General features: G+C 37.6%; 1 protein-coding gene across 1 annotated transcript; it reads left to right on the top strand.

Annotated features, from left to right (window-relative positions):
• Nucleotides 1–214: 214 nt before the first annotated feature.
• On the top strand, nucleotides 215–1,888 carry LOC129758729 (putative serine protease K12H4.7). Its single transcript, XM_055756333.1, has 2 exons — nucleotides 215–677; nucleotides 744–1,888. The coding sequence occupies exons 1-2, from the start codon at nucleotides 262–264 to the stop codon at nucleotides 1,840–1,842; spliced, it is 1,515 nt and encodes a 504-aa protein (XP_055612308.1). The 5' UTR covers nucleotides 215–261; the 3' UTR covers nucleotides 1,843–1,888.
• The last annotated feature ends 10,638 nt before the right edge of the window (nucleotides 1,889–12,526 follow it).

Below are 12,526 nucleotides of genomic sequence, written 5' to 3'. Positions count from 1 at the left end.
GGCAGCAATCACTTCCTATGGAATCTTATCGAAGGAGGTTTGATACGAAAGTCTTAATCCGGTATGGTAAATCATAGCATGCTCGATAGAAACGATAACAAAATTACGTAAATCCAGATTGCGTTAAGTCCACCCGTTTATTGCACCCTTCGAAGGTTTGGATATTGTTTTAACAATTAATATTTCTTGGAGCGAGCCTTCTTTTGCGAGTTTAGTATTTGACCGGCTGCCGTAGCTATTGGTCATTGGAAGGAACAAACAATGGTGAGCAAACTGATACTGGTGGCCTTGCTGGCGACCGTTGTGGTCGGCCTGCCAGCTAAGCAGAATAAAGTGGACGTGTTGAAAAGCCCACTGGTTAACAAAATGATGCAAGTTTTCGGCAAACCACAAGTTCCGGAAGGATACAAGTCCATCAATCCACGCACCACGCAACACTTCTTCCGCACTCGAGTGGATCACTTCAACCCACAGAACCGGGACACCTTCGAAATGTACTATCTATCCAACGACGAATTCTACCGTCCAGGTGGTCCAATCTTCATCATCGTCGGAGGAGCATGGATGTTGGAACCTTACTTCATTGAACACTCGTTCCTGCGAGAGATCGCTGCCTACGAAAATGGTTGGCTGTTCACCAACGAGCATCGCTACTTCGGAGACAGCGTTCCTACCGAGTGAGTATTGGAGGTGACTTGAACACTTTCAAAAGGTATTAACAAACGAATGTTTCCTACTTTCAGAGATTTGAGCAGCGAAAACCTTCAATACCTCACAACTGAACAGGCGCTCGTAGATATGGCTGAATGGATTCACCATCTGCGTACCAACGTATTGCGCAACCCAAGTGCTAAGGTCGTGTTGTTCGGAATCGGTCATGCCGGAGCACTGGCCACATGGATGCGTCAGAGGTACCCTCATCTGGTTCGAGGAGCTTGGGCTTCCAGTGGTCAGCTCGAAGCTCGTCTCAACTTCAAAGAATACGCCGTCGAAGTCGGACAGCTGGTTCGTGACTTTGGAAATGACGATTGCTACAGCCAGTTGTGGCGTGGATTCCGCACTGCCGAAAATCTTATGGATGCTGGTTTCACGGAAGTTGTTACCAACATGTTTAGAACTTGCGAACCCGTCGATGGTGACGACGCCTTGGAAGTTGAATCTTTCTTCTGGAACCTGAAAGAGTCCATCCAAACGATTATGCTCGTTGAACAAAATAGTCAATACACTGGCTTCAACAGCACCTGTGCTTGGTTGGAACGCAATGATGCTTCTACGGATCTTCAAGATTTGGCCGATTGGATGGAGTATTTCTACTCGTTCTACGAGTGTATGCCGTTCGACTTCGAAGCTAGCACTGAGTTCGCCAGAGACATTGATCGGGATGATATCACCAACTACTATCTGGGCATCCGTCAACGTTCCTATCAACTGTGCACGGAATTCGGCTGGTTCCTGACGGCCGATGCGGATGAGCAACCCTTCGGACAAACCGTTAGCCCGTACTACTTCCATAACTTCTGCCGGGCTGTATTCGGAGATTGGATGACCACCGAGGTCGTCAACGATGGAGTCTTCCTGACCAACCTGCACTTTGGAGCCCAAAACCCGAGCGTGACCAATGTTGTGTTCACCAACGGTGCCCTGGATCCGGTGCGAGATGTTTCCATCACCGAGTACTACGCGACTAATTCTGGTGCCATCGTGATTGACGGTGAGTTCGGAGGTTCGGACGTTTTGCCGGTGACCGGTTTCGATAGTACCGAGGTGCTGGAAGCCAAAAATCGGGTACATCAGTTCATCAGGAGCTGGATTCAGGAGGGAATCATCCCGATTGAAGGTTAAGTTGTGTGATTTTCTTTAAACACTGAATAAATTATTAATTGAGGAAGTAGTTGATTTTTCCATTGAAGTTTTTCAAAATCATGGGTGGGTATCATGGGTGCAATCTCAGCTTCAGTACAACAGCGCGTTAGCCATTTACACCACGGTGAATGTGAGGATAGGAGGCAAGAACACATCCGAGACATACATGGAGTGTATCGATGGATGGTCCAGCAGGATGGAGGATGATCGATGGAGCTCGACTTGTACGCTCGTGACAAAAATATAAAAAATGACAAAAATTACAAAAATGACAAAATGACAAAAATGACAAAAATGGCAAAAATGACAAATATGATAAAAATGACAAAAATGAAAAAAATTAAAATAATGGCAAAAATGACAAAAATTAAAAAAATTGCCAAAAAAATACAAAAACTACAAAAATTACAAAAAAATACAAAAATGAAAAAAATACAAAAATGGCAAAAATTACAAAAAAATGACAAAAATAATAAAAATGATCAAATTACAAAAAATACAAAGATGACAACAATGACAAAAATGACAAAAATTACAAAAATTACAAAAATGACACAAATGACAAAAATGACAGAAATGACAAAAATGACAAAATTCACTAAAATGGCAAAAATGGCAAAAGAGACAAAATGACAAAAATAACAAAACTGACAAGAATGACAAAAATGAAAAAATTACGAAAATGACAAAAATTACAAAAATAACAAAAATGAAAACAAAAATGACAAAAATGACAAAAAATACAAAAACTACAAAAATGACAAAAATTACAAAGAAAAATGACAAAAATGACAAAAAATGACAAAAATAATAAAAATGACAAAAACGACAAAAATGACAAAAATAACAAAAATAACAAAAATAACAAAAAATCATCATTCGTCTCGTACCGCTCATAGTGAACAGTCGCGTTTCGAGATTTCGTCCAATATATCCGGGTGTTTCGTTCCGTTCGGGCGTTTAATACGGTGTTTTGTACTGCGCTATACGTTTTTCTGCCAAAGGCAGACCCCAGCTCGCCAAAGTGGTGCTATTATAGTGTTGGTCGACAAAAAAAAAAGGTTTTTTTCTGGCTAGCTGACTGCCCTCAACTGGTCACCACGAGGGCCGCCGCCATTGTTTGACTCATCATCATCATCAATCTGGTCGTTCTTGCTCGAGCCGAGACTTGACGTGGCAGCCATCTTCGAAGAAGGACCACGTGGTTGGGATCACCACTGAAGGAGCCAATCAAAACAAAAATCAAGTTTGTTATACTTTTCTTACTTTTCTCTATTTCTAATTCTATTTTTTCCCTATTATATATTTCGATCAAATTGAGCTTCGCTTTTATTTTCATGAAATATGAGCGAAGGCGGGGGGTCGGACCCGCCAGAGGTGGATGGTGAGCAAATCATCTATGAGGATGAGGAGCATCTGGAGGATTCAGCTGTAGCTGGTTCTTCGAATGCTCATCCTTCTCCGCCAGTTGATATTGCTACTCCATCTGCAGCTGCGGGAAAAACAACCCGACTCCGAGTTTATCCTGATAATTCATCCTCTTCTGGGCCGGGGGTGGTTTTCATCCGGCCCAAAACTAACGGAAAACCATTAAATTTAGTGCAGATCACGAAAGATCTGGCTAGGTGGCCCTCCGTTACCAGTGTTTCCAAAGTACGTCCGAACAAATTGCGCGTTGTTGTGGCCGACCGGAAGGCCGCAAACGGAATTCTTGCCAGTAATTTTTTTAATTTAGAGTATCAGCTCTATATTCCATCTCGAGACGTAGAGATCGAGGGTGTGATCACCGAATCGAGTTTGGAGGCTGAATACGTTAAGTCTCACGGCGTAGGTAAGTTCAAGAGCCTTGATTCGACTTCGGTCGGAATCTTGGATTGTCGCCAACTCATGACTGCCTCCGTCGTTGATGGCGTTACCAAGTATTCGCCTTCAGCCTCGATTCGGGTTACATTTGCAGGAACAGCCCTCCCTCATTACGTCTTGATTGACGGAATTTTAAGGCTTCCAGTACGCCTTTATGTGCCTCGCCCAATGCAATGCAAGAATTGCATCAAGTTGGGGCATACTGCTTCGCATTGCTGCAACAAGAAGCGATGCTTGCATTGTGGGGAGAATCATGGGGAAGGAGCATGCTCAGCAGTTGAGCAAAAATGCGTCTATTGCGGGGGCTCACCCCATGATATCTCCTCCTGCGAGGCATTTCAGGCAAGCTGGGATAAACAGAGGCGCTCTTTAAAAGAACGCTCCAAGCGTTCTTATGCCGCCATATTAAAGAGCGCCTCTCCACCGGTCCAACCTCAGACCTGTAACATTTTTTCTGTGCTGTCAGTTGACAATGAAGACACAGATACGGCTGATGAAGTTCAGCCAGTCTTCGTTGCAGGAGGCTCTCGGAAGCGTACAAAGGCGCCTTCTCCGAAAATACCAGCTAAAATAGCTACGGTTGTCTCTTCAAATAGAAACGAGAAAAAGTCGACTGCTGCTGAAAAGGAAAAACAAGTTCCTCCAGGCTTCCGCGGAAATGCACCACTGCAGAATAAACCAACAGCTGCGGGAGCTTCGCAAACCCAAACCCCAAACGTGATGCCAGAATCAACGACTCAGTCTGGGCTCTTTAAGTTGACTGACATTTTGAACGGATTTTTTTCGTGTTTTAATGTATCAGAACCCGTGAAAGACATTGTATTTGCAATGCTTCCTGTATTAAAGACATTTTTAAAGCAATTGATGCAAACTTGGCCCCTCCTTTCAGTGTTTGTATCTCTCGATGGCTAATTTACGCCGAGAGGTCGGAGATATCACTGTACTACAGTGGAATTGTCGTAGTCTTATTCCAAAATTGGATTCATTGAATTATTTACTTCATAAAACAAACTGTGATATCTTTGCATTGTCCGAAACTTGGCTATCTTCTCAATCTAACATCTCATTCCACAATTTTAATATTATCCGTCTGGATCGTGACGATTCTTATGGAGGGGTGCTTTTGGGGATCAATAAGTGCCACTCTTTTTATAGAATTCACCTTCCTTTATCAGGCGGAATTGAAGCTGTTGCATGTCATACAACAATAAGAGGTAAGGACTTATGTGTTGTCAGTTTGTACTGGCCTCAGAGAGTTGCAGTGGATCGAAATCACCTAGAGGACCTGTGCTCAGTGCTCCCTGAGCCAAGGTTGATCCTGGGTGACTTCAATTCACATGGAACTGTCTGGGGAGAACAAATTGACGATAGTCGTTCTACTCTTATCTATGACATTTGCGACAGTTTCAATTTAACAGTATTAAACACGGGTGAAAAAACACGGGTACCTAAACCTCCTGCAAGACAAAGTGCAATTGACCTCTCACTCTGCTCAAATTCACTATCATTTGATTGCCAGTGGAAGGTAGTCCATGATCCGAATGGTAGTGATCACTTACCTATCGAAATTACTATCACCAATGGGGTCAGCTCTTCGAACACAATAAATATGACATATGACCTTACAAGACACATCGACTGGAAAAAGTACTCGGACACAATTAAAACCGCCATCGACTCTATGCACGTTTTACCTCCTTTGGAGGAGTACCACTTTCTTTCTTGTCTGATACACGATAGTGCAGTTGACGCTCAAACAAAACCCATCCCAGAATCATCTATTCATCGAAGGCCTCTTAATCCATGGTGGGACCCTCAGTGTTCTAAGCTTTATAAGGACAAATCAACAGCATTTAAAGAATTTCGAAAACATGGAACTCTTGTCCATTTTGAAGCTTACGTTTCCCTTGAAAATCAGTTTAAAAAGTTAACCAAGGGGAAGAAAAAGGCGTATTGGAGGAATTTTGTTAGTGGGTTATCGCGTGAAACATCCTTAAGTACTTTGTGGAAAGTGGCACGAAGCATGCGTAATCGATCATCTACAAATGAAAGTGAGGAATATTCACATAGGTGGATATTTAAATTCGCACGGAAAGTCTGTCCAGATTCTACACCTGTGCAAAAAATAATCCGGAACGTGCCTCCTGATAGGTCTGATAGTGGTCTAGACTCAAGCTTTTCGATGGTCGAATTCTCACTTGCCCTCCTCTCTTGCAACAATTCAGCTCCGGGAATTGATAAAATCAAATTTAACTTGTTGAAAAACCTTCCGGATGCTGCAAAATTTCGCTTGTTAAATTTATTTAACCAATTCTTGGAGCATAACATTGTTCCCCAAGATTGGAGACAAGTGAGAGTCATTGCTATCCAAAAGCCCGGAAAACCAGCGTCTGATCCCAACTCTTACCGTCCAATAGCGATGTTGTCTTGTATACGCAAATTGATGGAGAAAATGATATTGTTTCGTTTGGACAAATGGGTAGAAACAAATGGTCTCCTTTCAGATACTCAATTTGGGTTTCGAAGGGGCAAAGGGACAAACGATTGCCTTGCTTTGCTGTCTTCAGAGATACAAATGGCGTACGCAAAACGTGAGCAAATGGCTTCAGTGTTTCTAGACATAAAGGGAGCTTTTGATGCAGTCTCAATAGAGGTTTTGTCAGACAAGTTGCACTCCCGGGGTCTGCCTCCTCTATTGAACAACATCTTATACAGCTTACTTTGTGAGAAACATTTGAACTTTGCTCACGGAGATTTTGCAGTTAGAAGAACATCTTACATGGGCCTCCCACAGGGTTCATGTTTGAGTCCACTTTTGTACAACTTTTATGTGAGTGACATCGACAGCTGTCTCTCTGAAGGCTGCACTCTAAGACAACTTGCAGATGACGGAGTAGTGTCTGTCACAGGATCTACTGAGTCTCATCTGCACAGGCCTTTACAAGATACTTTAGACAGATTGTCTTCCTGGGCTTTGGGGCTTGGGATTGAGTTTTCCCCTCAGAAAACGGAAATGGTTGTTTTCTCTAAGAAACGTAGACCTGCTCAACCTAAGCTTCAACTCCTAGGCAGAACGATCACTCAATCGAGGAGTTTCAAGTATCTTGGGGTTTGGTTTGATTCCAAGTGTACCTGGAGAGCCCACATTGAGTATCTGAAAGGAAAATGCCAACAAAGAATCAATTTTCTCCGATCAATTACTGGCACCTGGTGGGGATCTTCCAGAAGATCTTATCAAATTGTATCGAACAACTATTCTATCCGTTATGGAATATGGTAGCTTCTGTTTCCAGTCAGCTGCCAAAACTCACCTCATCAAACTAGAGCGTATCCAATACCGTTGTCTCCGTATCGCTTTGGGCTGTATGCCCTCAACACACAACATGAGTCTTGAAGTTTTGGCAGGAATACTCCCTTTGAAAGATCGATTCAATTTACTATCACTTCGGTTCCTCATCAGGTGTGAGGTCATGAACCCATTGGTGATTGTAAATTTCGAAAGGTTACTTGAGCAAAATGTTCAAACCAGATTTATGTCTATATACCATATCCTCATGTCAATGCAGGTAAACCCTTCTTCGTATTCTCCAACTCGTGTTTGTAGCCCAGACTACGATCATTCTTCTGTCCAGTTTGATTTGTCTATGCAGCAGGAAATTCGTGGAATCCCGGATCCGCATCGTCCTCTTCTGATTCCAAGAATTTTCGAAGCTAAATATAGACACGTCGATGCTGATAAAATGTACTTTACCGATGGATCACTTATAGAGGAAACAACAGGATTTGGAGTGTTCAACGAAATATCCAGCGCATCTCACAGTCTCCAGTCACCATGCTCTGTATATGTTGCAGAGTTAGCAGCTATTCACTGGGCTTTGAATAGTATCGCCACACGACCTATTGAACACTACTATATTATAACTGATAGTCTCAGCTCTGTTGAAGCAATCCGCTCTATAAAACCAGGAAAATTCACGCCGTACTTCCTCGAAATGATACGAGATATATTGACCACTTTATCAAGACGTTGCTTTTCTATCACCTTTATCTGGGTCCCCTCACATTGCTCAATAGCAGGCAATGAGAGGGCAGATTCCCTTGCAAAAGTGGGTGCGATGGAAGGCAACATTTACCAGCGTGAAATCGTATTCAACGAATTTTACTTCTTGGCTCGAAGAAACTCTCTTGTCAACTGGCAGCGTAGATGGGACGAGGATGAGTTGGGTCGGTGGTTCCACTCGATTATCCCAAAGGTAAGCCTTAAACCCTGGTTTAATAGATTGAACCTGACTCGGGATTTTATTCGTATATTTTCCCGTCTCATGTCCAATCATTATTCCATGAATGCGGTACTCTATCGTTTAAATATTGCTGGCAGCAATTTATGCGGATGTGGTCTAGGTTACCATGACATCGAGCATATTGTTTGGTCGTGTGAGGACCACCTATTCGCCAGAGCGAACTTTATAGATTCCCTTCGGGCCCGAGGAAAACCACCCGACGTTCCAGTGAGGGATGTATTAGGTATGATGGACTTGGACTATATGTTCGAGATATACCTTTTCCTAAAAGCTATCGATCTTCGACTATAATTCTCTTTATTTTCATATTTCCCTTTCTATCTTTCTTTTTCTTCAAAAAAAAAAAGTGAACTAGATCTAAGTACACAATTGTAATCAAACAAAACGAGTTTGGCTCCTTAAAGCCTAAAGATATGAGCCGTTTCAAATAAATAATTTACAAAAAAAAAAAAAATAACAAAAATAACCAAAAATGACCAAAATGACAAAAATGACAAAAATTTTGGAAATGACAAAAATAACATAAATGTCAAAAAATAACAAAAATGACAAAAATTACAAAAATTACAGAAATGACAAAAATTACAAAAATTACTGAAAATGACAAAAATTACAAAAATGACTGAAAGACAAAAATGTTAAAAAAAAACAAAAATTACTCAAATGTTAAAAATGTTGAAAATGACAAAAATGACAAAACAGACAAAAATGACAGAAATGACAGAAATTACAAAAATTACCAAAAATGACAAAAATGACAAAAATGTTAAAAATGACAAAAATGTCAAAAGTGTTGAAAATGACAAAAATGACACTAACGACAAAAATGACAAAAATGACAAAAATGACAAAAACGACAAAAATGACAAAAATTACAAAAATGACAAAAATGACAAAAATGACAAAAATGACAAAATTGACAAAAATGACAAAAATGACAAAAATGACAAAAATGACAAAAATGACAAAAATGACAAAAATGACAAAAATGACAAAAATGACAAAAATGACAAAAATGACAAAAATGACAAAAATGACAAAAATGACAAAAATGACAAAAATGACAAAAATGACAATAATGACAAAAATGACAGAAATGACAAAAATGACAAAAATGACAAAAATGACAAAAATGACAAAAATGACAAAAATGCCAAAAATGACGAAAATGACAAAAATGACAAAAATGACAAAAGTAAAAATGACAAAAATAACGAAAATGACAAAAATGACAAAAATGACAAAAATGACAAAATGAAAAAAATGACAAAATTGGCAAAAATTACAAAAATGACAAAAATTACAAAAACTGTCAAAAATGACAAAAATGACAAAAACGACAAAAATGACGAAAATGACAAAAATGACAGAAATGACAAAAATGACAAAAATGAAAAAAATGACAAAAATGGCAAAAATTAGAAAAAATGACAAAAATTACAAAAATTACAAAAATTACAAAAATGACAAAAATTACAAGAATGACAAAAATGGCAAAAATGACAAAAATGACAAAAATGACAAAAATGCCAAAAATGACAAAAATGACAAAAATGACAGAAATGACAAAAATGACAAAAATGACAAAAATGACAAAAATGACAAAAATGGCAAAAATGGCAAAAATTAGAAGAAATGACAAAAATTACGAAAATTACAAAAATGACAAAAATTACAAGAATGGCAAAAATGACAAAAATGACAAAAATGACAAAATTTAAAAAATGACAAAATTTAAAAAATGACAAAATTTCAAAAATGACAAAATTGAATTACGTTTGTCATTTATATCAATTTTGTCACTTTTGTCATTAATATAAATTTGGTCAGTTTTATAAATTTTTTCAAGTTGATCAATTTTATCAACTTTGAAATTTTTTTCAGCTTTATTAATGTTGTCAATTTTGGCAGTTTGATAAATTTTCAAACCAAAATCGGTGTTTTCAAATGTGTCAATTTGGATATTTTCAACCATTTTTTCATTTTGACTTTTCTGATTTTTTTTTGATTTTTAAAATTATTGAAATTTGAATATGTCAGTTTAATAAATTTTCTCAATTTGTTCATTTTTAAATTTTGTCTATGTTTTCGATTTTGTCAACATTGTAATTTTTTCAATTGTGATTTTTTTTTGTGAGATATTTTCTCAAACTTTGTTGTGTGTCATTCTGTTCATTTCGCCAAATTTAAAATATTGTCAAAATTAAAAAAAATTATAGTTAATTTGACCGATTGTTGTACCTTACGTTGGATCATCGTATTTTACTCTAGCAATTGTAATTATACCCAATAATTTTTCAACATATTCGTTTCTTTCACTTCAGAGGTTACTCAAACGTGAAATTATTTGAAACACGTAGCTGGGCTTCTTTTTAAATTGTGTGTTTTTTTTTAATTCTTATTGCTCTTTTATTTTAAAGTTACCACATGCTGTGACTCCAAACAGAGTTTTTATTCACTTAAAAAAATCTCATAGAAAAATCATAAATCTCCAAATTTTGCAAATTATGATATTTATTTGAAAATTATGATTTTTTTTAAAATACTGTCTTATAAACAATTTTAAATTTTAGTTTTTCTATTCATTTTCGATGTACTGCGCTCGAAGTACTTTGATCATAATTTATTGTTCTTTTTATTTTTTTATTATTTTGTGTCATGTATCCAAATATAATTTACAGGCTGTAAGAAAGGCTACAATCCACTGTCAAGTGTATTAAATCGGGTTTTTTGTTAGAATTATCACTGGAATTTCCGGATTTTATGTTAAAAAATTCGAGATCAAATGTCCAGATGTTTGTGGCCATTGTAAAAATTGGTGCTCACATTGCTCATATGTTCAGTTAAAAAATGTGGGAAAAACTTTTGCAATGCTTACTCTAGAGGCTTAACTTATATTAGAGTGAAACTATTTGAGATATTACTTCAAGAGGGCCCCTTTACCAGTTATTTCCAATTTTCAATTTTCAATTTCTTTCCTAGTTTTTAGAACTGAAAGTAGTATGATTAAAGGGTTGTTCAAATTTTAATTTTCCCCGAGGAGGAGTCTTCCTGAGCCGGGGGGCCGGAGAAATTCCCCTCCCCTCCTTAGTAGGGCTTTGCTCCAGAGAATAAATAGAAATAAAGCATTTTTAAACCGGTACGGAAGCTATTGAATGCCGAGAAAGGTCTTAATGCAAGAGCAACTGTCAAATCGAATGATCATTGTGTAGAAAATATAGGTGTTTATTAAAACTTAACAAAGTAGATTATGAGGTGATAGACTAATACTAAAATATATCCTACTTGCAAAAAATTCCGAGGGGTGTAAACGCCCAAATGATAATTTCGAAAAAAACGCACTTCGAACGACTTCAAAGCTGCCAAAGGTGCTCGAATTTTCTAATATTTTTCAATTCAAGCAGTTTTAATTCAATCGAAAAAGTGGTTAAATTTTAAAAAAAATCTGGGTTCTGTTCCAGATGTAGATTGAGATATGAAGAATCGTTTGGTGTACTCAACTTAACATTGATAGTTTTGGCAATTACACCCCTCTGATTATTATCAATATTAAACCTTTTTTTTTAACTTTTAAAGGTGATGGAAAGTATTAGAGAAACAAAAGATATCAAAGAAAGAAAGAACATAAGCCGTAAATGAATTTTACGAAAAAAAAAACAACGGCTCATTGAAAAGCTTTTTATCGGAAAATAAAATTCTAAAATTTTTGAAAACATTTATTTGAAGAGTGTTTTCAGGTTTTGAAGGAGTTTGAAGAATGATATTAACCATTTTCTTCGAAGAAGAATCAAATTGGAGGGACTTGGTTAAAAAAAAGTGGCTCCAGAGAGTGCCTAAACAACATTTTCACACGTGCCTAAACAACAACTTCGCCACACGTTTCAAATATGGGAGTTCTCCCTCTTTGCTGTCTCTCTCTGAAAAATTTTTTGGGCCCGGCTAGCAAAACTACCAAAATGAGCGTGGCGACGAACGTGTTAACACCATTGATTTAACAAAATTCAGCTGCTGAGAGTATAAATACGTCGTTTGATTAATGATCTAGTTTTTTCAAAAGAATCCTAGCACATTCTATCACATGCTATTTCCATATAGTAAACAACCCTTGATGAGCACCTACATTTGTGTTAAGATTACCGATTTGCTTAGAGATAAATCATCCCAGAGGATGAAAATCCTGTACAAAAAAAAGTTTGACGATTTAATTTACTCTATGGCTCGGGTTAAATTGATGTACTCTATGGAGCCACTCTTTGATTGATAAAATTATCAATGAATGAACTTACCTTCACAATAAATGTAGGTACCTCTGAGAAATAAAAGAATTCTCTCAATTTGATTATCAATTTACTAATAGATATCTTATTTTAAATATAGAAATAAAGAAAGGAAGAAAAAGTAACAGTAAGAAACAAAAACAAACTAATCTGTAAACTCAGATAACTGTGACAAAAATCCGAAAAATCTATCCAGAAGATAAAAAATCAAGATTTAAAAAC

This window comes from Uranotaenia lowii, chromosome 3, assembly GCF_029784155.1.
Source record: "Uranotaenia lowii strain MFRU-FL chromosome 3, ASM2978415v1, whole genome shotgun sequence".
Lineage (NCBI taxonomy): Eukaryota > Metazoa > Arthropoda > Insecta > Diptera > Culicidae > Uranotaenia > Uranotaenia lowii.
Note: the sequence above shows the minus strand (reverse complement) of the source record. Positions and strands in the feature narration are given on the sequence as shown.

Bases quoted from the DNA above. Each gene is read 5' to 3' on its own strand.
- LOC129758729 (XM_055756333.1), top strand. From the start codon at position 262: ATGGTGAGCAAACTGATACTGGTGGCCTTGCTGGCGACCGTTGTGGTC. The intron at 678-743 runs GTGAGTATTGGA...TCCTACTTTCAG, and splicing joins GGAGACAGCGTTCCTACCGA to AGATTTGAGCAGCGAAAACC.